Here is a 26,705-nt window from a genome sequence, read left to right as displayed (position 1 = left end):
CCGCACGACGGTAGTGAAGGTCTTAGTAAACTCGCTTTTGAACTGAGCCCAGTTTGTCAAGGAGCTCTCGTGGTTCTCGAACCAAGTGCGAGCCGAATCTTCCAAGTAAAAGAAAACGTGCCGGAACGTTTCTGCGTCGTCCCACCTGTTGAATTTCCGGACGCGCTCCAGTTTCTCCAACCATTCTTCTGGGTCTTCTGCGGGGGCTCCTCGGAACGATGGCGGTTCCCGGGGCTGCTGCAGGACGATTGGCGACGTTGTTTCTTGCACCATGGTGTTGGTTGCAGCGTTCCTTTTCTTGGGCCCTTCTGGCATCAAACCGAACTCGGGCGGTAAATCTTGCAGGCGGGGGCTGGCTCTTGTTGGACTGGCTTGGCGGCTTTTCGAGGTTGTAGTGGGCATGAAGGGTGCGTACCCCGCACCTCCACCAGATGTCACGAAGACAAGGACGAAGCAGTTGTCTTGAATGAGAAATACGTTTATTGGAGCGAACTTGTGCTCCCCTAACAACTCAAAAGAATACAGAGGCGGCGAAGCAGCGGTCAACAAAGTGACTTGCACAGGCGAGTGTCGTCGAATCGAATGCCCCGGCGTCCGCACTGCAGGCTTTTTATCTTACGGCGCGCATGGTTCTCGAAACGTCGATTCGCATCGAGAACATAGTAGATCCAAGAAGATTATTCTGGGTTGTTCACGTTAGATCGGAATGCTCTCCCTATCACAACAGATAACACATGTGGCACAGAAAGAAAGAATGGACCACGCGCTTCCCTTGGCGCAGAGATAACGCAGACCGGCGCAGCCGGGCGGTAAAAGCAAAACACAAATAAACAAACCCAATGTATGGTTCGCGGCAATATATATAGCGAATCGGAAATGGAAAATGAGGGGCTCGGTGAATTAATACAGAAATAAGTCAAGAAAACTTCGGAAAGCAAAGGGGGGAACGCGGTAGGTCATGGAAACATGAACTTTTTGAGTCAGAAAGAAAGTGGTGAAAAAATGCCCGCTGGGTGGGATCCGAACCCGGGAGATTAACAGCTTCTTACCGGTTCACGACAAAGGATAAACGAACGTGGTTGTTTTCTGCTATTGGAAACGAAACACAGTTTTAAAGAACGGGACGAAAGACAAGTTCGGGCCTGGTGGACAAACGGGGGAGAGGGGGCAGCTGGCATTCCCTCTCCGGACGCCCATGACCGACAGTCGTTTTTATTTTCGACGTCGCTGAGAAACACTAGTGGGCGGTTAAAGACGTACGTGGCGCGTACGGTATTTTTAAAGAACACCATTATTGTTTTTCTTGTCTTCACCAAAAGCATGATGGAAAAGAACATTCCCTAAGAATTATAATATTCCCGTTCGCTTTTATTCAATTTCTCACGGGTAAAAACTAGTCGCACATCATAGGGACACAAGTATACTGAACAATGGTTTGCTGTCATTCTCCCCACTCCCCGAAGAACTGTTTCTGCGGCCTCTCATGGCCAAAATTCTACATTGCTCCTGGACGAAACAGGGTACTTGTATATCTACTAAATTCCTACTATATTCAGTAAAATGTGCTGTTGCCCTAGTAGGTATTATGCCTTACAAAATATATCGCTAACTGGACGCACAAAGTGAGGAAGGCAAACAATGCGCATGCTGAAAAGTGATACGGACCGTGCGCTGATCCACCCTTCGCGATTTTCTAAATGAACTACGCTTCGTAAAGCTCACGCAAATTGTTTGTCTTCCTTTCTTTGTGTGCCCTTTTAGCGATATATTTTGTAAGGGCCGACTAAATTGATAGTGGGCGGTCGATAACCTGAAGAGTTGCCATTCATTGCGACGATCTTGAGATAAACCTTGCTAGAAATAACTACTGAAATAACACTCAGCGTTAAGTTCAGGCGGACAGCCCAGAACGCCTAGTTCAGTTAGAGTCTGTACTTCTGCTGAAAACTCTTGCCAGACGTCGTCTGCAAATACACCGCGCCTATTTCCACTGTTTCCTTGATGTGATTTTTATGTGCTAACGTTCGATCCGGAATTTTTCACGGCGCAGAAACAAAATTTCTAGTTGAATAAAGCGCTACTGCCGATGCGTGGTTGCACTTAAATTTTGGCGCGAAAAGCGTGCCAAAACAGCGCCGCGGCAGAGCGGTTGTTCACGTGACCATGCACGTGACACAATTTTGCCCAATCAGAATGCGCACTTTTTTTGTATAAGTTGACTGCTGGGAACGAAAATTTTTTATTTGGTGCTACGTCTGCTTTGGCGGCAGGAGATAAAAACCTAAAAGTAAGTACTCGACAAACTGGTGTGGCGCGCGTCGCAAGCGTTCGTGCCTTCTCGCGGCGTCTCTTTAATTTCGCGTACTCTCAGCTGGGGGGCGGGAGTCGCTGTTGACGCGGAAGCGACGTCTCGCCTCGTAGACGGTCCTTCCCCGCCAAGAGACGAAAAGGAGAGCGCGAAGCGTCGTCTCCATGGTGAATAGCTGAAGCCGGCCCCAGCGCGGCGTATTTTGAGGACGTCGGTTGGCGTGGGACGGCTCGGGAGCTCGTAGGCCTAAACCTATCGCTGGCGACGCTCGGCACGTCGCTGGGCCAGCGCTACGCTTGGGAGCCCGTCTCGCGGACGTGTCATCGCCCAAGTCTCACTGGATGGATCTCGAAGCGAGCTCGGTGGCCCGGTAAATAAGTGCCCGCCCCATATCCTTGCCGTCGGACGACGTTTACGGAGCCGCGATGTTGTTGCGGAGTCGTTGCGGCGAAAACTGTCGCTGCGAGGGGCCGCACGAAAAACACCGTACCAGGCATCGGTGAGTGAACGCAGTTTCCGTTTGCGTGTTTTAACGGACTTTTATCCCGGATAAGTGACCAAGAAAACGGAACGAAGTGGACCTAGTTGCGTGCAGGTGTCGTTCAAAAATACCGCAACCTGTTCCGTTTGTGTACATAGGCGCGCTTGAGACGACGTGTTGGGGCGCGCCTCTTTTTGGTTCAAGAACGCGGATTCCAACATTCTGGTTAGTCGTAACTGGCAGACGGAGTGGTAGCGCGTGTCAGTTACGCTTGGTACGTTATTCTTGTCTAGAACGCGAGACACCTGTCGTGGGTTGCTAGGAAAGGAGGCGTCCAAACTCGCCAGGTATTTATTAGCCGTTGTAGTACTTGAAACGAAACACGCCTCTCAGCGTTCCACCGTTGTGTTTGCGTAACCCTCTCGTTTATTCGAGAGCCTCGACCGTGCGGCGGATTGCGACGTGCGAGAGAGAACAGGCGATTATAAATTTGCTGGCCTTGTCACTTTTTTATTTTCGTTTCATCCGCCTACCGCGGCACCATGCGCACGTTGAGGACCCTTCAAGTGTTGTTTGTGGTGCAAAGTGGACGCAGTCTCGCTAGGCGTAAGATGGCGCGAAGTTTGGCGTCTTCAATCAGCGCGCGTGCAGCGGCTGCTATTTTGAACGGCCACTAATGAACGCGCCGCTCGACTTTATGGCTTCGGCGCTGTTCCGGCGGGGTCGTGCCGAACGGAAATAAAATGCGGCCAGCTGTCTTCCGAGGGATGATCCGTTGCGGTGATTGCGATCTGTCGAAAGTTCCGCATGTGGTCGGAGCGGGTTCCAAAAAAGTAAAAAACAAAAGACGGGGCACGGTGATCTATAATTAGTCTTGCGTAACGGTGCCGCTCTTTTTTTATTTTTTTGTTCCATAGCCGCTCCGGGGGTCTGGTGTTGCAGGGCGGTGCTTGCAGTTATTCAAATGACTCGTTGCTGCTCCGTGTGAGCTGACTCGCGACGTGTAGTGAAACATGACGTTTTCCTAGCGCTAAGTCCGTCATGACTTGTAGATGAAAAGCTGTTACAAGATCGTCGTAGCCAGGCAGTTTGAAAACGGGGATTTCAAAAAGGCCAGGTTGCCTTTGTGAGATCAACACTTTCAACTGCTTCGAGGTGCTTGGAACCCGTTTTTCGTTAATTGCGCTGGGCTACCGCCTCTAGCAATAGGCACTGTTAAAATAACTCGATCTGCTAGAAGGAACTGTTTGCTTTCTGTGTCTGTAATCTCGCTTCTCATTTTACTTGCTAATAATTTAGCTTGCAGGTGGATCACCGAATGTAAATCGTAGTGACATTTGATAAAGTTGCAGTTGTTGGTGCGAATGGCAAATTTAAAGAAAATTTGCTGTTCAAAACAGCAAGAAGTGAACAGAAAGAAGGCTCGGCAGCACAAGTTGGTGTCAACATCAACATGAACAATGAGTGGTAGCTTGCTTGAGCATGTGAACATATTTTCGTATATGTCAAGGCTGTCCATTGTCTGCAAAATTGATGTGTGGCGGCTGGGTTTGCCGTGAAGCGAAACCTTGAGCTTGGTGTCGGGGCCAAATTTTGAGTTTTCCTGCTTTCAGTGAGAGAGAGAGAGAGCTCTTTATTAGATGAAAGCAGAGAGGTTTGCCGGCATGTTCCCGCCTGCATGCTACTCTGCGGGGATGGGGAAAAGGGGGTAAAGGCCCTAAAAGAAGTAGGGCAGAAGAAAGATGGGAAAAGAAGAGATTAAAAGAAAAAGTGAACACGAAGCTTTGCGTGGTGACTTAAAAGTCCACACGATCTCACACGTAAAGTTCTAAATTATCTCTGCAAGGCCGATTTCGTGTAAATAGTCAAATAAAGCAACCAACACTTTTCTCTGGGACGATGGAGAGGGCCAGGGTACAAGATTTGAAGTGGTTGGTGGTGTGGCCCGGCTTTTTGCAGTTTCCTTAAATTCTACAAGTACCCTTCGACGCAAAAACAGTTTATAAGATGTTTTCTCGCGCGAAAAACTTCGATTGCAACGAGTCCTTTAGCTGTGAAGTAATGGGTCTTGAAACCTGTAGGTAGTTGCAAGTTATCTCCTGTCCATGTAGTTGGCACACAACATGTAACCACATTGTGCTTGGCTCGCAGCACTCTTGTTACGCTTTGTTTGCTCCAACCTAGCCTCAGAAATTTGCAGGATATGTAACAAACATCTGGGAAAAACGCTTGCGTGGAAACAAAATTATTTGACAGAGTATGATTGCTGGTATCGGGGAGCTGTGTTGAATCCAGCATGCGTACGTAGCGCAGAGAGAACATGAAAACTTGAGTAGCATCCCCCGGTGGTTGAAAGGAATCTGGAGCACTTCACGACGGTGCACCTCACAGCCCAGGAGTAGCTACGGTGCGTTAAACTTCCAAATTTGAAAACTTCTCTTACTTTTGGTAGGTGTTAGGTTGCATGTGTCGGTACCCGTGCCACGCGTACACAAAAAATGACATTAAGTGGTTAAGGCCTTAAGATACCGAATGACATTTGGGTGGGTCAGGCTACACGCGAAAACGCAAAGGCATTAGATGTGTTAGGCACCACATAATGACCAAAAAACAGAAATACATGTTATTTTAGAAGTTAACACAGAGAAAAGCATTTTGCAAGGGCAAAAAAATGTTGTTTGTGAAAGAAAACATTATTAGAAATAGTGTTTTCTAAAAAATGGTGCGAGCCGTTTCTGAAAGTGGTTTCAGCAGCTGCCATTGCCTGCCAGCGGTAGCATTGCAAATCTGAAAAATTCAAAATGACTAGTTACACGATGTTTTGCCTTTTGCTGCTGTTTTAGTGAACTTCATCTTCAGAACTTTGCGACCAAGAGGGCACAAAAAATCATATTTTGGAGTTCAGCTACGTCTCCACGTCAATACGCTGGTGCTGAGTTTCCTGGGTTCCATCAAGGGCAAAAAAATTTCTTTTCGCGCCCATTGTGCTCGATAGTAGCCAGATTTGAGGCGTTCGTGAAGGCGAATGAGTTGTGCGGAACCTTTTAAACAAAAAATGATATTAGAGCGAATGGCGTTAGATTTTTGCGTGTAGCAGTGAATTAATGGCATTAAAACTTAAGGCATTAACACTTAATGTCATTTTTCGTGTGTGGCACAGGTATTAGGTTGCATGTGTTGGTAGAAAATGGAGCTGAATTTGCATATATACAAATTTGTCATGACATGGAAAAGTGCTTTGGGGCTGTGCAGTGTGCTTAATAAGCATGTTGAAAATATAATTTATAATGCAGAATAGCCTACAGCCTGTTCTGTAATGGCCTTATTCATCACTCGGTTACAAAACCATTTCCCTTTTCACATGATGCAAATGCTGAAATTGCCAATTACGGCATGGTGGAAATTGTGATTTTGTTCGCTATTTGTTTAGCTTTGAAACTCTGGTACTGGGAGGGGCACCTGTTGCGAGCCAGTCGCTTGTCAGAGATGCATTCCTTGCATGGCATTTATAGCCTCTGTGTTATCCTACTTCTTGCAGGTGTTGTATTGCATGCGATAGAAAAAAAAAACTTCCCGCAGGCAGCCTAATTTTGATGAAAACCTAATTCTCACTCATTTTTGTATGCCTGAAATATGAAAAAAAAAATTCAAACAATTCTGGCTTCATATTTGCTGTCTTGAGAGTCAACATATTCCATTCTTCGTTTGGGATCAGTATGAAAGAATGGGAACACTATGAGGAGTCCAGAAATGTCCACGTTTGTTCTCAAGTCATGTGTCAGAAATCGAGGAGAAATTTGAAGGGCAAATGTCCACGTATGGTGTGAATTTCATTGTTAGCTGAAGTTATTATTGATTGAAATTATTCATTTAGCTACCAAGGTTTGTCAACCCTGCACTGCAGCTATGTTCTGTACAGGTGGTGCATTTGTGAGCAGTAACTGTACATTACAAACACTACAATCCCAGCACTGAGAGTGAATGGTGTAAAAAAAAATGCCCCTCAGAGGAACCTGTTCGAACCCAGGCGAAAAAAACAATTGGAGGCCCGATTGGACCTGTCGGAAACACAACTGGGCCAAATGGAACCATTTGCATTTTCAAATGGTTCCAGTTGCGTTTTTGTAGGCCCTATTGGACCTTTCGGAGGTCCATTTGGAGGCCTAGTTGGAGGCCCAATTGGACCTGTCGAAAACCAACTGGGCCAAATGGAACCATTTGCATTTTCAAATGGTTCCAATTGTGTTTTCGGCAGGTCCAAATGGTCCTCCAATTGTTTTTTTCGCCTGGGTTAACAAAGATTAGGTGCTATACATGCGGGCACATTCTGTTAGCTCTAGGCAGTGTACTTCCAACGGCCGGTTTTTTCTCTGGTATTTACAGTTCCAGAGATAGCGAGCTTGCCTTCCTTGTGGTCCTTATCAGCTAGTTCACACGTGCAGCCATGGAAACAGCTCAAAGGTTAACTGTTCTGCCAATGCTTAGTCAGTAAGCTCCCTCAAATGACACTGGTAGGATTGAGCGATTTGCAAATATCTTTATCATTTGGCATTCATGTTATTTTATGAAATTGGATAGAGCTTGTAAAGTTTCGAAAAATTTTGAAATTTTTTTTTTGCAGCGTGATACAATGGTGACATGTGGGTTGGGTTTAGGCAAACAGATTCCAGTTTTGGTCAAATTCTTGAGATATTTGGACTGTAAATATAGTCGCTTAAATGGGTTCTGAAACATGTTTTGATAATGGCATGGCAAAAGAAAGAGAGTTGTCGTTAATAAAACGTGCTCAGCGGAATTTGTGCCAAGTATAACTTTTTTTGCGTACAGTTAGAAAGCTCACGCTTCATCCACAAAAAGTGTAACTCGCATTTTTTTTCCTGTGCGTTTGAATCGTTGCCGTCATTCTGCACATTAATGCAGCATCCGCATGTTTATATCGCAGAGAAGGGATTTCTGTTTGACAGTGTACGCCGGCACATTTATTCAATTAGAATCGCATGCGGCATGCCTATCCACTGTTGTATTCATGTAGGTGTATCGTTTTTTAAACTTTGTCACTCCATCGCAAGATGTGGGCACAGCTTGTCAGAATACGTGTGTATCTTGAGTGCGATGATTGTCTGCCCTGTGCATTAAGGCTTCTTGTGAATGCTGAAATGGTAGTCTTAACAACTGACTGCATTTACAAAATTCTTGGTACAGTAATTTGCTAAAGTATTGTTCAATGCCATGCGCCACGTAGTGTTGGTGGCATAGGGTGCTTCAGAGTTCTGCTTAAATTGTGTACATAATGACATCTACACACACACACACACAAAAAGTAAGTTTCTTAAGAACCTTTTGAAAGACTCCTCTTCTTCTGTAATTAAATTGGTTTCGGACTTCTCCATCCAACTGGATATGAAATTCTGGGATGGCATACTTGAACTGGCGTTATTTCTTTTTTTCTTGCGGCATGTTTTTGATGTGGAGAAGATTTGCTGAAAACTAAATTGGAGCTCCTTTGTAGGATTGCACTGGGTGTAACGCAAAAACAGACTGGAAAGAACACACACACTTAACGTAAAGACTGCGCCGAAACCACCTTTCCTCTTCCACTAGAAATGACGAAACGAGATTTTAAAAACGAGTGAACACTTGCGAGGCTTTTGTTTGCTTACCATCTCAACTATCCTGTTATAAGCTGGGGGAAATAGAAAGCAAGCTCTGTTCGCCGAATGCATAGTTTATTTTTCGAAATTGTTCTGCTGCATTTTTTTTGCATGTTCTGTGTCTCCTGCATAACACACTTCGCTTGCGATGCAGCGTCAGTGTAACCGTCCCTAAGCACTAATTTCCTGTGTACTGAGGCCTTTTTGCCTTTCATGTACATGCCTGTTGAGTCACAGAATTGTTTCAGAGTAATAAATGCAGGGAATTTTGCCAGCTGTTATCTTCCAACCAAACAATTTCTCATTTTGGATAAAATCTGATAAAGAGCAGTTGTAGCTTTTTATCATGAGCATTCTATTCAATGCCTGTTTCAATTTATTTTTTACTACAGCTTATTTTTTTTTCTCCTCATACTTATCTTATCCGCGTGGTGAAGGTATCAAAGCTACGCAAAAGATTGCGTCGGTGTGTTCCTCAATGCACTTTCAAAGTCCTGTTAGTCTGTTATCACATTGCAGTGAACAAAGGCATGGCCCTCGTTTGAAGAGACTGGGAAAAGAATTGTAGACGTGGCCTGATTACTTTAGTATGTCCAAGTCCAGAATGTACTGTCTGTGATGAGAGTTGGTTCACCCAGTGGGTGCATGTTTTCACCAAGACAGGGCATTCAGAAGTTCAGTTTCTGATGCGCTATCCTCATGGCGTATTTTGGATTCTTCAACACACAGGCGGTGGCATTTGACAGATTGAAGGCATGTTTAACGTGTCTGGATGGTTCGAAAATAAGTAAAATGGGTAAGCATCACAATTTGGAATGCTAGGGAAGCTTTCATGCCAAGCAAAAAATCTGCCTGGATTTTTCTTTTGCAATGGTTGTAAAGGTGCAATGGATATAGTTTCTGACATACCGACCTGCTAACTGTGGGAAACTAGATTTAACGGGGCCTCTTTTGACCACCCCTCCATCTGTTAGTGAAATTGTACGACTTAAAATACAGGCGTACGAAAGTATTTGTTGGGATGGCGCGTTCAAGCTCAATGAATGCGACAATCAAGTGGCGCTATGTAGTGGTTGTTCATGATTAAAACCATTAACGAAGGCCGTTGTGAAGTATTGGCTATAGTAATGTGGTTTTGGAAGGTGGGGGCTGATTACACGAAGGGCAACGAGCCTTTTAATTTTTGCAAATGTGTTTTACGTTAAATTTTTCTAACATTGTTTGAGATTTTAGGGTTGCTACTTGTCTAAGGTCTCGAGGGATGCTTCCGACTCCCTTTGGCAATGTCAACAGTTCTAACGAACACAGCGCTGTACTGTGTAGTACCTGCAACTGAAACATTTGGGCCTGGAAAAATCAGTGCAGTAGTCTTTCCTTTTCATTTTTCGTTTCTTTTACTCAGGAGGATTATCGCTAGTGTTGCAAGCTGGGAAAGTAGTGTTCTTATCCAAACAGGAGTTGGCAGCTGTTTTGAGTGTGGCGTGCCATCTTTGGGCATCACTTGTGCATGCAAGCTGCTTCAAGTCACCATCCCTCCAAATGAGGCTGGTTTCTTTCTTACAGATCATTGCAAAAGACGCCCTCATACTCGGGCGTGGAGAAGGAGCAGAGTGCGTGGTCGTCACATCGGACGGAAAGCAGCGTGGTGGCGGCCTCTGAGCTCTCTTCAACTGACCTTTCCTCGCTGGCTGGCTTTTCACCGCCCAACAGCTCGACACCTAACTGGGCGGGAGTCTCTCGCCGGAGGACCGTTCAGGACCGAAGGGTCGACACTTCACTCTCCTCAGTTGACCTGTCTGCAGCGTACACCACAAGAAGTAGCGCTGTGCTGGTGAGAGGCTGCTTTCATTTCGCCTTGCTCAGAGTTCTTTCATATGGGAAGCTGCGAAACTCCCCATAGGCCCCATATATATATAAAAAAACTGTCTGTGGTTGGGCTTCTGCACCGGCAGCAAGCCACAGGCAATCAGATTAGCCTGCCATCTGTCAATGTCGACAAAAATAGTGTAATAATCAATTGCTTGCGGATGCTGCTGCTAACCATAAAGTAAACGCCATAAAAACAATATGAGCAATGCCCATTTATTGATTCCTTACTTTAAAGCACGTTTCATAAGTTTTATTTTAAAGCGAATGTTTAGCAAAGTTAAATTTTCCCCCCTCGAGATTCCGAGCTGTTACACTTGCCCGTCATTTGCAACAAAGCAGGGGTGCTTGCACGGTCCGGATTGGGAAGCAGAGTTTCACAACTGGTTTATGTTGAGGAACTTTGGTTTTTCGTGGATGTTGGGAAGGAGATGGGAGAATGGAATGAACTTCGTCGGAGGCAAAAGAACGGCGGGAGACCTGTGGACGCACACTCGCCTAAGTCCAATTTTAGCTTAAAAAGGGCACTCGCAGCACTGCTTTGGTTGCTTGGTTTCCTCTGAGTATGGCATTTTGCGGGCTCATTTTCTGTTTCTGCGAAAAGGCCTCTGTTCATGGCTTTTGCTCTGAAAAAAGCTGTAATTTCTCTCCACGCATTCCCACTGACCGGTCTCAGCCCTCTTGTTCATCTTCTGTTTCTCTGTTTTGCGTCGTAGCGCCAGGGCATCCTGAAGTCGCCGGACGAGACCGAGCTGCAGAGCGTCAAGCAGGTGCGCTTTGACGGCGTCCGGAACGGCAGCGTGCACTGGGGGGACCGCTACAGCGACGACTCCGACGCAGACGGCGCACAGGACGGACGGTGGGTGCGGCCCTTGCTCTGCCAAGGTTCATGCAGCTCCTTGTAAACCTTGAACACCCTTGGAAAAGCTTGTTTCCAAGGCCTTGGAAGTATACTACAACATTTAGACAGCCTTGAAAATCTTTGAATTTCTTGAATTTTTATTATAATGAGACTGCCGAAATGCAGTGTGCTATTGAAAGCAGGGCAAAAACGGAAAACCTGTGTGCCCGAGCATAAAGGTGCGCTAATTTTCCTAACTGATTTGCGGTGTGCATGCTAGAGGCTGCCAGAAACGGTGCCTGACGTTTTATGCTCTCTCGAGCTTCAAAATATTTTACCAGCTTTAAACTCCTGCTAGAGAATAGAGAAGAATGTTCGACTGCATGATGCAGCAGCAAGTAAAAGTGTGATGTGTGTATTACATTTTAGCCGTTGTGGGTTCCCAGCCTTGCAGGTGTCTTCTGTCAACGCTACATTTATGAAATGAGCTTTGACTTGCTTTTGCATATTTGTGCATCACTAGAGACTGTTCTTGTTTCCTGAACTGGTGCAGGTGAGTGCAGAATGCTACTGGAGCTATATTCTAGTAAAAAAAAGAGCGTATGCTGCACTGCTTGCACCTCTTCCACGAGTGCACTTAAAAAAAAATAGCTCTACTCTGCAGCCCTCCTCTGTTTTGCAGTGTGTCGGTGACTGGTCTGGTTCAGCCTGTCTGACTGCTGTCCTGCCTGTTGCAGTGCCTTGAACGGTGTGCTGAAGAGCAACGGCCACTTTGCCGGTGACTCGGCCACCCAGGCCACCAGCACGACCACCACCACCACCACCACCAGGACAGTGACCACAGAACTGCCCAACGGTGACACAATGGGTGACATCTATTCGGACGACGAGGACGAGGGACAGGCTGTGCCACGCATGCGTGGTGAGTCGTCCTCCCATTTTTTTTATATGCGAAATGCACTTAGGCCACTTGCCCCGCAACTCATGTGTCTGTGTTCACCCTGCCATGGTGGCTAAGGCGTTGCTCTGCCAAGACCAAGGATGCGGGCTCAATGCCCGACTGCGGTGGCCAGTTTTCTGGTGGAGGCAGGAAGTGAAAACTCTCGTGTGTTGGGCCTTTGGAAAGCATTGAAGATCCCCCCAAGGTGTTCTAAATTAACCGGAAGCCCTCCTACAACGTGTTTCATAGCCCAGGTGTGGCTTTCGACACATTAAGCCCCCAAAACTTTTTCTTTCTTTTTGTGTGTGTGGTGAACGCCACGTGTATAACATTGTCTGTCGCGTCAGCTGGTGCAACAATCTCTTTCCTGTTTGTTGTTCGGTGTATGCTTCCCTGCGCGCTAGCATTCTTTCCTGCTGCCGGCCACAGCATTGTCCGTCCACCTGTCAGCACAACTTCTCGAAAACCATACGAAACGATTCACAAAATTTCTCCGCCCTTTGCGAGGTAGTGCTCCTACTGTTCTGTGTTTAGGGACTCTAGGGTGGCTGATACCTTTGCATGCCATGGACATGCCTCAGCCATCCACCTCAGGCGTGCACCTCAGGCTCCCACTGGAAAGGGGCTGACGCGTCAGACTGTTATATAGAGGCAGCATCGAAGAGGGTTTCTAGCCAACCAAAGAGTGAACTTGGGCCACCTGTGAAGGGGAAGCTGCTCGTGTGGTGGCCGAATTGACGCATTGATTGATTGATTTACTAAAGAGAGAGAGAGAAAGCTTTTTATTAGAGAAGAAAGCCGACAGGCTTGCCAGAACATCAACACCAACATGCCACTTCGGAAGGGGAAAGGGTAGGGGAGGATAGAAAAGGCCCTATGGATAACAGGGCAGAGGAAAGAGGACAAAAGAAGCAAAAACAAAGCAGACAGGGCGCAGTTTGTGTGAACAGTTTGATGAACATCACGGTAGTATTATATTAAATCATTTCAGTGACGCCGATCTAGTCCAGGTACTCAAATAACCCCCACTAGTGCTTCGCGTTGAGCGGAAAGGGAGGGCCATGGACCGAGGAGTACTTTTAAGCTGATTGGTATTGGGCGTAGGTGCTCGATCTCCTGCGTCCAATGGCACCTTGCGAGCATATGAGCGGGGCACCCTGACAGTTCGTGTTCCACGGTTTCCTATGATCCGCAGTTACCACAGTAAGGATTTGAGGCTGCACCAAGTTGAAACAGGTATGGTTTCGTAAGCGCTGCGTTGAGGTGCTAATTCACTAGTCTGTCAATTATGCATGCATTGAGATGTCTGATTCTGTAGATGGACTCAGTTTGTGCATGACTTAGAACTCCGAAACAAATAAACAAACAAAAAAGAAAAATGTCCTTTTGGGTGACTTTTGAATCGTGGCCCGCTTGTTTGCCAGGGGAGCACGCCATCTGCTGTGCCATGCTAGCAGGATACTTTCTCTGTGCGAACAGTTGGAGGTGATGGCTGTGCATTGCATGCTGCTGTGAATGCCACAGTCTCTAGGGTGCACTGCTCATGGTGTGCGCCAAGAGTGTGCTTGGATGGAGTTGGATTTGAATGGAGCTATGAGTCAGGGAAACTGGGAGTTGCCAATGTTTTTTAAGTGACATGTGCTATCGTTGTTGGTCTCTGTTTTGTTATGCTGCATACCTGCTGCAGTGGCTCACTGGCTAAGGCGTTGCGCTGCTGAGCATGAGGTGCGGGTTCGATTCCCGGCCGCGGCGGCCGCTTTTCTGATGGAGGCGAAAAGCAAAAATGCCTGGGTGTAAGATATTTCGGCGCACGTTAAAGATCCCCAGGTGGTCGAAATTAATCGGGAGCCCTCCACTACGGCGCACCTCATCGCCTGTGCTGCGTCGGCGCGTTAAACCATACAATCAATCAATCGTTATTCTGCATTGCCAGTTGTAATTTGCCATTACTTTCCTGTTCCCCCCATCTGCGCTTTGCACAGGAAAAAGTGTTACACGTGCAAGTGACAGGCAATGCAGTTTGCTGTAATTACTGCAGTACTACACGCGGGGTGGATTTCTCTTATCACCCTTGCTTCTAGTGAAAAATCTTAAGGAAGTTTTGCGCACAGAAACTGCGCGCGTCATTTCTGTGTTTGAAGCTTCCCTGTGCTTAATGGCGTGTAGCGCCTGCCAAGTGCTTTCGTAGACATCTCCCCCTCTGACAGAGCGAAATTTTGTGAATGTCTGTATTCGTTTCTTCTATGAAGGTTCAGTTTTCAAGTGCAGCTCGAGCAATGGATCGTGCAGCTTGTCGTTACTGTTCTTGGAAACTTTTAACCGCTTGGCTCTGTGTGGCAGGTGCAGCAAGCTACTTTTGCAGTATCCAGCCTCGGATGGTGCAAAGGCTCTACACTTGTTTTGAAAGTGTTGTATTGCGTGAAATCTGTCTTAATATAGCTAGAGCATCTGCCATCTTAACTCTTTCGCTACCGCAGAAAATTGACCAATTTTGGGGGGTCCAAGAAAACATTTTTTTTCCTGCTAAAACATTATTTAGGCACTAATTGCAGGCGCATAAAATGTAGATTATTTAATGGCCTTTCCAATAACACCAGTTTTTAAAGGTTTTCATATATCATAGTTGTAAAAAAAATATCAAAATCAAACTTTTTGTCAAGTTGTCGAAAAAAAGGATAAAAAAGGAGTTGTGTATATCAAACCACCGGTAGTAGAAAAAAATTAGAATATACATTTTGTAGGGAAACATTTCAAAAACACAACCTAAAAAAAATGTTGACTTGCGCGGAACAGTTTTTCAGATATAAAAAAAAAAAATGTTAGCACGCACGGTGCTCGTGTCATGCGGTGAAGCCCAACCTCTAATTCAAAATGTGCAATTTCGGGTGGTTCCGTGGAATAAATCTGGCGGTTTGACGTTATCAGAGGCACCAATTTGCCCCCACATAACGTAAAAACTTCTTGTCAATGGCTGACTTTGCATTTACAGCGACCACAATATTTGGGACAAGCACGCGATGCGGAAAAAAACATGCATGAAGTTGAAAACGGAACGCCGTGGCTGATGTTTGTTGTCGTTCACGGTCAGTTATCTCTCAAAACATAAAGCTGAGCTTTATTATCATCTTCTTACTCGCAATTGTAGCCTTGCTCACAAAAATGAGGTACGATGAGCTAGAATCGTCCCCTGCGATCTTTGGCCGAGTAGCAGTCGCGCGCTGAAAAAGATCAGCACAACGAGCCTCCTCTATTGCAGCGCCACCTAACATTTTTCAAATGAAACAGTACAAAAACTTATCAGAGACTCCGTCCGAATAGATAGTTCAACTAAGCAGCAACATTAGACACCCTCGCATGAAAACGAAACTGGAAGGCGAAAAGCTGGCAGTGTAAGGCCGGTTTGAAGCGCTGTCCTCGGCGGAACAGATATCTGGCGACTGGGTGTGACCTTTTGACTTGCATCTGAAGTTCTTATCACAGAAATCGGGTTACGGTGGGGGGAAATGAGGAGCGGCGTGCTTTGTTCGAGGATCAGTCGCGGACGCTTCGGGCGCCATGGCAGTTAGCCTTGAAGTTGGGTAACTGCGTAGTAGCGCTAAATATGAATTTCGCGATGCAGAAACGAAACCGAAACTGTTGTAAACTGTTTGCGAATGGTCCTGGGGTAAGTAGAACTACCACAGTACTTACAACAACTTGCGCAAAGGCAATAAAACTGCCTAAAATCATAAAGTAGCTTTGCAACCAGGCACTGCTTGACATTTTCAGCCGATTTCTGGGATTATTACTGTCAGAGCGTGAACCTGACGATTGAAATCGTTTGCTAGTTCCCCATTCACGCCCTGATAGCAAAAAACAAGCGCTGGTGCAGAGTAATTACGAGTTGCACGCATTCTTCGTTGGTAGCCTTGACGCGCGATGACCACGCCCCTTTTCCACACCCAGGTGATTGAAAAGCGTGTCAAAAATCACGTTTCCGTTGCAAAAATGAAAACAAAACTGATTTTGAAAGGCCATTTTCTGATCTAACTCCGAACAGCTTTACTTGTTCGAGAAACGCCTGGAACGCTATGAAAAGGCGCTCCCAAAAGTATCGATCAAATTGATCGATTTTGATAGGCGCGGTAGCGAAAGAGTTAATTAAGCGGCCATCAAGGGGTCGCTCGCAGACTTGACATTCAGTCAATTAGTCGTTGCATCAGTCGATCAGTCTATCAAATAATGAGTGTAGAAAATATTTGTTTGCAGAGACACCCTGCTACATTGTATGAAATGCACTCACTACAGAACAGGCACCTCTTTTACAGGCTGAAAAAACGAGTAAAACGACAGACACCAGTTAAAGGTTTTATCTCTTAACAATGTGAAATATTAAGCCTCACTTATACTCTCTTCAGGTGGCTACAAGAGAGGAGAATGTGGTACGAGGGGCAACGTGATCTGAAACGATACTGAACTTAAAAACAGTGAGACCGGGCTGTTTCAGTGCAACTAAACGCAGCGACCTGGAATGCTAGGGGGGGGGTCTTACTGTGTTGAGAATGACGTCGCCGTCCCCTCACTGTCCGAACCGCTACTTGACCCAACAGACTGCACAGTTGAGACCCAGCGGAGGAAAAGCAACAACACTTGTGGTGGGGCCCCCTCCTTGTGCAGGGCGTCAGCGGCCGGCTGTCCACCGTGCGGTGTACGTCGTGGGTGCCCAGAACGCGGCCGCCGCAGGAGGGGCAGCGCGAACAGCGGGTGCCGACTGGCGTTACCGCCATGGTGGCACGCAGCGGGTGGCCTGGGCAGAGGCGGCAGGGGCCTGGGGAGGGCCCGTCGTCGAGCAGCTAGAGGTCTCATCATCGTTTTGGCGTGAGTGATTGGAAAGGGCTCTATGGGGCTGTACAGGGGCCAGTGACTTGTGCATTGCGGGTCGGACCGCTTTGCAGGCGAGGCTGCAGTTTTGCATTGCTTGCTTTCTTCTGGTAGTGAAGTCATCCTGCCAGTTTTTTGTTGCAATCGACGAAAATGGAGGTTGAAGCCTTTGTGTTGTGCAATGATAGCAGAAGTGCTTCCAGTAGAACAGATAGGGCTGTTTATTGAAGTGTTTGAAAGTGATGATCTTCAATTGGTGTGTGCATGAAAGCGGGCAGACTGTGCCTATTCAAATTATGCTGAGTTTTGAGTCTGCTTCGACTCTTATACCGGAGCCTGATGATACGGGTGGGTGTTTTGCTAAGACCTACTGCAGCAAAAATGATTGAAGCTCGCTGAAGGGGTGTCACTCAAGCAGTGGCTCATTGGTGGTAAAAAGAGTGCCTACTCTTGTCAAGTCCGTTTGGTTGTTCTGTCTGTTCATTTACAGGGGCGTTAAACAGGACTGGGCCATTTGTGGAAACTCTGGAGGAATTGCCAATAATGAAATAAGCTTGCTGAGCCTGGGCATTTTGAATGACCCTAGCGTTGAGCTGCAGTGCTTGGTTCAAATACTAGGCGAGAGTTCAGTGATAACTCTGCAATTTGAGTTAGAACATCGGCAACTTACTATACCGCGGTACTAGTGTATTCCCTCCTTAGCGCATTATTCTCAGTTTTGTCTGTTTTAAACAAACCATGACAAGCTTGGCTCATTAAAAAGGCTTCTTTGTCCCAATAAAATTATAACAATGTTATTGCAAAGCTCAAACAAATGACAGATGTCAGTGAAAACAGATAAGCAGTAATGACTCCCCAGCCATTTATGATGTCGCAGAATCCTGTTTCTGTGATTGGTGCCCGTCGGCCAAGGCCACCGCCCGACAACATGATTGGGTGATTGTATTGGGGCTTCTAGTTGCACTTGATCGTATAACTCGAATGCTAACGTGCAGTGCACACACTGTTTTTAGTGCTGGTCCAGGTTATGCAACTCCTGGCCATATTGCATCACTGCAGCCCGAAACTTAGTTTTTCAGTGTTTCTGGCGTATTTTTTTCATTTAAACATATTTCGTGGCTGGGATGTGTGTGAAAGAGTTATCAAAGGCTCGTTTTTTCTAATTAATCACAGTTGTATTCTTGATTTGGTTCATGGCCCCTGTTGATGCATTCGTTACGAGTGTCGTAGGCCACCTACCACCAAGATGAAACAGTCTCAAAGGTCAGGCCTGTGTTGTCACTCCTTGCATTACAGCTGTGCAAAAGTTTTTTTTACAAGGGGCAAAACTGGGGAATTGTGCTCCTGCACTTCTTATTAGCCTTGTGCTGAGTTACTTGAATGGCAGTTTGGCACTACAGGCTTGGTCTATTCCATGAATGGGGTGTCTTCTGCCTGGTGTGCAGGTTCCCTGTGGGACTGGCTTCTGAGCATCTGGAAGGTGGTGTACCTGGCAGCGGCAGCCCTGATTGTCTGCGATGCCTGGCTGCTCTCGAGGTGAGCCATGGTGCTAACGATGGCAGCAGTTTTCTACACTCTTGTTGTGTGTGTAGTGTGTTTATTCAAACATAAGGCGAGGTTTTTTTCCAAAATTCCGTAGTCTCAAAGTCGTACCCCGCCTTATAATTGAAGCTCAGTGTGTGCACGTGTGTGTGTGTGTGTGTGTGTGTGTGTGTGTGTGTGTGTGTGTGTGTGTGTGTGTGTGTGTGTGTATGTGCGCGTGTGTGAACTGCACCCCTGCCTTATAATCGTGACTGCCTTATAATCAAATAAATATGGTACTCGCAAGCCCCCTCAACCTGTATCGTGAAGTTTCTACCCCCAAAACTACCATACTTGTAGACACGGTGATGAGAAATTTTTACTGGCCATGGAGGAGGGATGACGGGTGTAGCATTCTGGAATAAAAACCAGGATCAGGGCAAATTTGCCTAGAAGAGCCTAAAGTAAGAAAAAAGAAAAGCTGCCAGTTCTGTTGTGCGAAAGGCCAGTGATAGCTGGACCACCCCGGTAACTGAATGGCATTTGTTGTACAAGCAAAGGTGAAAGAGGTGAGAGTGGGGCAGCAGTGTGAGAATGAAATGATGAAAAGGGGAAGTAGTTCAGCTGGGCTTTCAAATATTACCGGGAGCTTCAGCGTAAGTTGCGGTAGATGAGACCCCTCAACTTCGAAACAGGCAGTGTCAGGATTGAAGGAAAAGGCAGGTATACCAACAGAGCGCTTTATTCAAGGGGGTCCAAACATTTCAGAGCTCGCTCGGCCCCTTTATCAGGGGTGAATGTTCTCAAGCACAAGCACCACTTACAAAAGAAAGCCTCTTTTTGTATTAGTTTCTTGCCCTTGCGCATCGGGGGCCATGGGTGCAGATGAGGGCTATGGCAACTAGGGGTCTGTTCAGCCTTTCCCAAGTCCCTTGTATGTGCCAGGACACGAGGAGTTTTATTGTGGGTAATGTTTTTTTTTTTTTTGCCAGTCACCTGCATGCCATTGTAGTTGATCCTGTGGTCAGCTTTTCCACGGTTTTTGGCCAATGACTTCCGTGTACCATATTTGCATGATTCTAACGCGCCCCTGATTGTAACTCGCAGGAAAGTTTACTCCAAAAAAAAATTTTTAAGTTTTCTTTTGATCACATCTATTTGTATTTTTGGAGGCGTTCGTGTACATTGAAATGCGCCTTGCCGCTTTGAAGCCCCTTTCGGCTTTTTGCACGACTGTAAAAGCAAAAACGGGGGGTTCGCGTTATAATCATACAAATACGGTATGTCAGTCTTGCAGATGTCGTTTTTGTGCTGCCAGAGGCGTTTTGGGAAATTCTGGGTTTCACCCGTGTAATTGGCGGGGCATTGGGCCCATGGAATTTTGTAAAGGACCCCTTGAACTTTTTTGTTTTGGCGGACACTCTTTTGGTCGTGGTATCAGCTGTTCAAGGGCTAACACCGGCTTGTGGGTGACGGGAATACCTTCCTTCCTGAAAATGCACAATATTGTCTCACTCACTCCATTAGCATAGGGAAGGTAAATGCAGGTGGGTTGTCAGGTGGAAGGGAAGTGGCGAAGGCAGAGAAAAAGTTGTTGACCAGCGGCAATGAAGCGAAATTTTTTTTAGTTGCTGCTTGATCTGTGGAGATGGCATTTGACTCAACGAATAAAGTTGCTGGTGTAGCCATTTTTCTTCAGGTCTGCGATGGCTTTTACTTTTTTTTTTTTTTTTTGGTCCTTGGTTTAGTAGACAGTTCTTGCTCTCACTAGGAGACCCAGAACTACGGATGAATTGTAAGAATTTTGGTGGTTAGAATCAAATTGCTGGTAGCATCTGGAACAGGTAGGTTTCCTGTACACTGTGCAAGTGAATCGATCTGGCTAGACGTCTGTCTTTCTATCAAAATGTTGAGGAATGGTAAGGTGTTATTTCTCTCTTCATGGTGAACTGAATTTCTGGCTCGGTTGAATTGAGGTGCAACAGGTTGTTATCTGCTGTTGTTTCTTTGAGGATACAAAAAGTCATTTTTGTAGCATAGAAACACCTTGGGTTTTTTGGAGAAATTTTTCAGAATGGTTCTTTCGATCTTCTCCAATAGCAGGTTCGCTGTAGTTGCAGAAATAGCAGCCCCCATCGCAGTTCCACTTGCTTCCTTATAGAATTCTGGCATTCCACCAGACAGAGTTCAATCGAAGATGTTCATATTCTAATGTCGGGATTGTGTTCTGTGCTCCGACATAGCCTCCCACTGCTGGGGCTGCCCTAGCTAACCGGATACTGGGTGCAGTCAACCGGAGATCAACCTGTAGGTGGGTCGTCGGGTTGCCATTCCACTTTGGCCTTGGGAACAAGTGTAAGGGGTATGCAGGAGTGGTACCGAGTGTAGTTGTCGCTCTCTCTCTGTCCCAGGATGAGCCCGCGATCGCGCAAGCGCCTGGCCGTGGCAGCATTCCTGCTGACAGCACTGCCACTGCTGGCCTGGGTGCTCTGGGAGGAGTGGGAGGGGGAGGCCTGGGCACCCCTCGCAGCGGTCACTCCCACCCTGTCATCCATTGGCAGCTCTGTCTACCAGGTGCGTGTGCCTATGTTGGCTCGAATGGCCCCACTTGTTATCTCTCTCTCTCTCTCTCTCTCTCTCTCTCTCTCTCTCTCTCTCTCTCTCTCTCTCTCTCTCTCTCTTTTGCAGCGTGTGATTGATGCCAGAGATCTTAATATACACCAGTTGTGAAACTCCACTTCACAACCCAGGCCATGCCTCCCTGCTTTGTTGAAGCTGGTGGGAAAATATATTGGCATGGCACCCTGGGGACAAAAACTGACCATTGCAAAACGTTTACTCAGTAACACAACTTGGTAAAAAAGAGCTTTCTTTTCAAACCAGAGAACATTAAATCAAGTGCTGTTTACTTGTGTGTCTGCAGTTTCTTGTTGACTTCCAACAGCAGTCGGCAATGCTTGAATACTACAACTTTCTGCTGACAGTTAGCGGGTTAAACTTGATCTGTGCTTGCTTCTGTTTGCACCCAGTGCAGGGAACCCACCGCGAACCGTGTTTTGACACAGAAGGCCTACGGGGAGTTTCGCAACTGGTGGACGTTGAGCAACTCTGATTGACGGCTGGCTGCTGCAAAAAAGTTGCCCAAGCGCAGTCGAAAGCAAAAGGCTCGGAACAGGTTGCTAGCACGTTTAACCTGTACAAGTTGAGCGTGAATGAACAGAAAGTCTGTGTTCACCGTGCAATTGGTGCAGATTAAAATTTCAAAGGCTGAGGTAGCATAAAGACACGTTGCAAACTAGTAGGAAATCATCATGGGGGGCGTTTTCGGTTCTGCCGCCTATTACTTCCACTGAACTAAAGTGTACAATGCAGCATAAAGGATGGTTCGACATAGAAATTGCATTCCCATGATCAGGTGCCACTCGTGTTTGCAGGTGTTGTCACGGTCTTTTAAAACTCGGCAGGTGATGTTTTTTCCGGTGAACAGTTCTTGCTCTCTTTGCGAAAAATTCCTGACTTCATGTCCTTTCTGTGACAAGTGTGTGGCGCCCCCCATCCCTGATATTCGTTGGCCGCTAAGTTCAGTGGCCCCACCAGGCTCGGTGGGCAACATTGTGGGTGGCCGGGCAAAAAACACCGCCGAGCACGGCTGCTCGGGGGTCAGTCACCGTCACCACCAGCACGCTGCATGTCGTCTCTCGGCTGGAGGGTACCCCTACCCTCCCAGGTTCACGAACGCGGGTCTAAATCGTGACACTGGCGACGAGGGAAGAAGCCCGCGGAGCGGCCGAAGCCACTGTGAACGCAGCCACCGAGCTTGGTGGGGCCACTGGACTTAGCGGCCAACGAATATCAGGGATGGGGGGCGCCGCCACACACTTGTCACACTTTCTGAAGGTGAATGACATCAATCGAAAAGTAAGGATTCAAACACGTAACTTTTTTTATGCTGCCTGGCAGTCATGTTAAAAAAAAAAAGTGAGGGTAAGAAGTTCTTAACCTGTTGCATTGTTAGTCAGAGGACCAACCTCTTTCAAATGATTGTTGCGGCTTGTACATGAGTAACACTCAGCCATATCCCCCCCCCCCCCTCTCATATTTCAGTTGTATCCAAGTTTAGGGCGAGGCCTTCGTGCAAGTGCAACTGTTTCCAGTACGTCTGTACGGCACTCTGTCTTCCAGGCGGTGTTCAAAGTTCCGGGCATGCTGGGTGGCGCTGTGGCGTCGCTAAACCTGTCCCTTCCGTGGCTGGCTAGAAGGAATGACCAGCCTGCTGTCTCCCAATCGATGACCGATGCCGGACCGGGATTGGCCGCCTCGCTGTCGCAGCTCTCGGACGAGCAGCTGGACACCCTTGCGCAGAAGGTGTCCGACCGGCTGGCACTCGTGACCCCTCCCAGCAGTGACCGGGACCACGACAAGCAGAACGTGAGTGCTTTGAAAGGGGGCCATGAAGACTAAATGAAGTCTTGTTCAGCTTGGAAGAACTAACCTTTAATAACTCACTCAGCTCCATTCCAGCAACGGAGGAGGGTTTTTTAAAACCAGAAAAACTCTAGAAATACTCAGATTTAATTAACAAAACTTGTATTTTGTCTTCATGGCACCCTTGAAGCGTATCATTGAAACTGGGGGCGCTGTCAAATTTGTGCGATGCCGTAGCATTGCAACGTCTTCACCGACACTAAGGCGATATGGTTAGTGTTCTGCTTGTGTTTTGCTCTCGCTCGGTCAGGCCCTTGCATAAACCTTTCTTATGCTTTAGAGCAAAGCATGCACTGACTGCATGGAGGGTAGAATATTCCGGAGAGGCCCTAATGTTACTCCTTGTGAGGCCACTCCCACCATGTCAGGATGTCCACGGACCCCTATATATACCCTTACTTGTCCTCGGACCCCTATACCCTTGGCCCCAGTTAACCTTGCGCCTCTAAAATCCAACCATTATCATCATCACCATCGTTGTGATCGTATACTCTTTCTAATTTTCCTCTGCTGTGCCTTGCATTCTGTGCTGCTACCTTCATTCAAAGGACAGCTGGAAAGGCACGTTGGGGTACACGGACAACAAGTAAACGTGTGAATGCTGTGGACTGTCTTGAAAAATTCGAAAACAGCCGTACTTGCTTCCTCAGCTGTTTATTTCATTCACACCTATAACTCTGCCAAAGGGCTGTAAAAAATTGTCCATGGAATTTCACCAAATCTAGCCGCCGTAACTGTGAAAAATCAACCTGTAGTGGTCACTGAATTTTTGGGCACATTTTTGTTGCCGAAGTGTGAAAATTTGGCATTGCCATTGTGTGCATCACACGATAAAGCATGCCACTGGTAGTTACGGTGCATAAGCATCAGATATTATGTGGTCGGGGCACAAATGGTGAATGGGGAAAATTGTGTTCAGTGTAATTGTTGGCCAGATACTTACTATGTTGACATGTGCCCGATAGTAAAGTTAAACTTTGATCCCAGTGGTTTTATTGTTGTTGCGCGTGTTGTCGTAGGTTGTACTGCAGTCCTAAATAGCGTTAGGAGCTTTCGCAAACTGTTTGCAACAGTTATAACTTCAATTCTGTCCTGTGAAATACAATTAGCACTGCTGTGCAGTTATTCAACTGTGAGCCGATTTCCCATGACACCTTTGTACGTTATACAGTTAATCGAAATGGTAATGCTGCTTGTGATTTTTTTGCATCGTCGCCTTGTTCAGTGATAAGTGTTCAAGCTACAAGTTCGTTCAGAGATAAGATGGAGTCATTAGATATCAGTTTGGGCAAGCGTAGCTTTTGCATGGCTCTGTAAGTGTGCCACTTGTTTGCCTTTAGGTTTTGTTTCTGCGAGGAGGTATTTCTAGATGTCTTGTGTATTCTCACAAATCATGCAAAAGTTTGTTGCGATTCAGAAGGCTTTTGTTGCGTGGCACCTTCTTTGTAACAGTGCTTTGGCCTCCATTCTAGCATGCTGTACCTCATTTCTGAAACCGGGCAAAAACTGAGTCATGATGACAGTGGGTTGCGAGTGTAAGTTCTGATGGGCGAAGTGCAGCAAACTGACTGAACATCGAAAATGAAATATACTTTGTTGGTCCTTGCAGGCTAGCCCCGAAGTTTTGTTCTGGACATAAATATTAATTCAGTCATGTTATGTTGGCGTCTGGGAGCTTGGGCAGCGAGAACAACTCAACACGGGTGCCGGGAAAAGATTATTAAAAAGCGAATATGAGGTTGCTTGAAGCGAGGGGGAAAACCTGAAGGGCGCATAGCTGGCAGGCGTGGTTGCTGTTTATTGGAATCATCCGGCTCACAAGTGCAGGAGTGGTTAGGCCATGGAGTGGCCATGCGTCGCCTGCGTAGGCATACACAAGACATTCACAAGGTTTTTATATCAGTGGGGAGGATTAGCCGGTATTAGTGGCAGAAAAATTCTTTTTTTTTTTTATCAAGACAATCTAAAATTGTACAGCCAGCCTAAAACGAAGGACTGGCATCACTGCATGGAACAAGCACCACAAGCGTGATGTTTATCTTTTTTTTTATCTGGAAAACTGTTCCACAGAAATCTTCTTTTTCAGGAAGTCTTCTTGAAACATTTATCTACAAAATGTATACTTTAAATTTATTTTGCCGTCATTCGTTTGTTTTATCGAACAACTGTTCTACCAATGTTTCAAAGTCTTCACAAAAATTTTGATCATTTTTTAGTTCTGCCAAATTGCCTTGCTTGTCTTGGAGACACCTCAAACTCGAGAGCTTGCACATAGAAATTGCCCATCAACACGAACTTTGAACAGGCGTGGTAGCAAATGAGTCTACCAGGGTGACACCTGTCTGGTGTCCTGTGTGTGGCAGGAGCATTGGGACTATTCGGAAGTCCGTCGCACGAGCCCGTTAATCCGGATGGATGGCTTTGCAGGAGGCCCGGATGAATCGGCTGGCACTGGAGCTGCAGGCACACAGGACCACGTGAGTATGGATCGCCTCTCCCTCTGATTTTCAAGTCCTCCACAGTTATCTGCTGTGTTTGAGGCATTTGAGAATGCTGGCACCTAACAGGTGTGACCAGTTTCGCGATGTAGTTTTGTGTTGCCAGAGAATGGGAAAAGCAAGGAAAAATAGTTTAGTAAAAAAATGAAGGAAGCTTATACTAATGCGCAAGAGTTGAAGGTAGGGAAGCTGTACACAACCTTTGTGACCATCACAACAGAAGTCCACGATTGCAGCCAATTTGCTTCTTTTTCGCTGCCACAATGACGTTTACTTCATCGTTGTTGCTTACGTGTGAGCTTCTTTCTTTTTTTCTTTTTTTAAGTTATAATTGTTGGACAAAACCTTGAAGAGGCGCATGCTACGACTTCTTTCTCGTACCGAGCGAATGTTGCCACAATTACGACAAATACTGGAATTCTTTTTTTTTTTTTTTTTTTTTTTTTTTTTTGGGCCAATCTTGGCTTGGCTTGACAAACGTGCGCAGGGGACTCTGGGCAGCCGTCGCGAGGCACACACACACACGAGCGCTAGGTATTTTCTTGGTTTTATTGACTTCCGGGTGGTCGTCGCGAGGTTCGCGCTCACGTGCACGTGCTCGGCAATTTCTCGGTATTTTTAACTGCGGACACGAAAAATTACGATTAGTTGCTAAAATAAGGGGTGGAGCGGTGTAATTTGTGCTGTAGCCAATAGACAGTGCACAATGTGGCAATAACTGTGCGAAGGCTATCGGGGGCTGTAAGAATGGTCCGATGCCTTTGTATATGAATCGTACATGAGATTCAAGAACAGACTCTTCTTCACTAGGAATTAGATTGTCGTTTACTTGATGTATTAGCACATTGATTGATTTTATGAAATTCTCCATTTTACGGGGAGGTTTGTCTTTTTCGGCCGCCTTTGTAAACTTGTTTTTCAAATGTGGCAAGCTAGAAGAGGCTGTAGTGCATGTGCGCCCTACAGGGCCTTCAACTTCACGTCCTTTAAAATGGCATAGTGTGTATAAGGCTGGCTTTCATTGACCACATAACCAGCCCTGTGCACAGTCTCTAGGCATCAGTTTGGAAATACCAGCAGTTGCGAAATTCCGCGGACAGCCAGTGCCTCAAATGCTAATTGGTAATGAGATGGGGGATTCCATTTCATTTAAGGTTGGGGCTAATGTTTATTTTTTGAAGGTGCCCTAGCAATAAGTTACAGCTCCTCTAGACAATGCAGGATAAAAAAAAGTGAGTAGGTCAATAAAGAGAC

At 46.4% G+C, this 26,705-nt stretch overlaps 1 protein-coding gene across 2 annotated transcripts in view; it reads left to right on the top strand.

Moving 5' to 3' along the window:
* The first annotated feature begins 2,295 nt into the window (after positions 1 to 2,295).
* LOC144138679 (uncharacterized) overlaps positions 2,296 to 26,705 on the top strand; it is a 51,791-nt gene continuing 27,381 nt past the window's right edge. The window contains exons 1-9 of one of the 2 annotated variants that reach the window (XM_077671078.1): positions 2,296 to 2,807; positions 10,004 to 10,271; positions 11,023 to 11,165; positions 11,885 to 12,069; positions 16,744 to 16,944; positions 18,393 to 18,483; positions 20,880 to 21,042; positions 22,651 to 22,896; positions 25,381 to 25,430. In XM_077671078.1, coding sequence (XP_077527204.1) covers positions 2,734 to 2,807; positions 10,004 to 10,271; positions 11,023 to 11,165; positions 11,885 to 12,069; positions 16,744 to 16,944; positions 18,393 to 18,483; positions 20,880 to 21,042; positions 22,651 to 22,896; positions 25,381 to 25,430 — 1,421 coding nt within the window. In that variant the 5' untranslated portion in view covers positions 2,296 to 2,733. The remainder of the gene's footprint in view (positions 2,808 to 10,003; positions 10,272 to 11,022; positions 11,166 to 11,884; positions 12,070 to 16,743; positions 16,945 to 18,392; positions 18,484 to 20,879; positions 21,043 to 22,650; positions 22,897 to 25,380; positions 25,431 to 26,705) is intronic. The other variant, XM_077671077.1, reaches the window with a different exon arrangement.

Source organism: Haemaphysalis longicornis, unplaced genomic scaffold (assembly GCF_048455015.1).
Source record: "Haemaphysalis longicornis isolate Haplotype H1 unplaced genomic scaffold, Haemaphysalis longicornis Haplotype H1 scaffold_5, whole genome shotgun sequence".
NCBI lineage: Eukaryota > Metazoa > Arthropoda > Arachnida > Ixodida > Ixodidae > Haemaphysalis > Haemaphysalis longicornis.
This window is presented reverse-complemented; position numbering and strand designations above follow the sequence as displayed.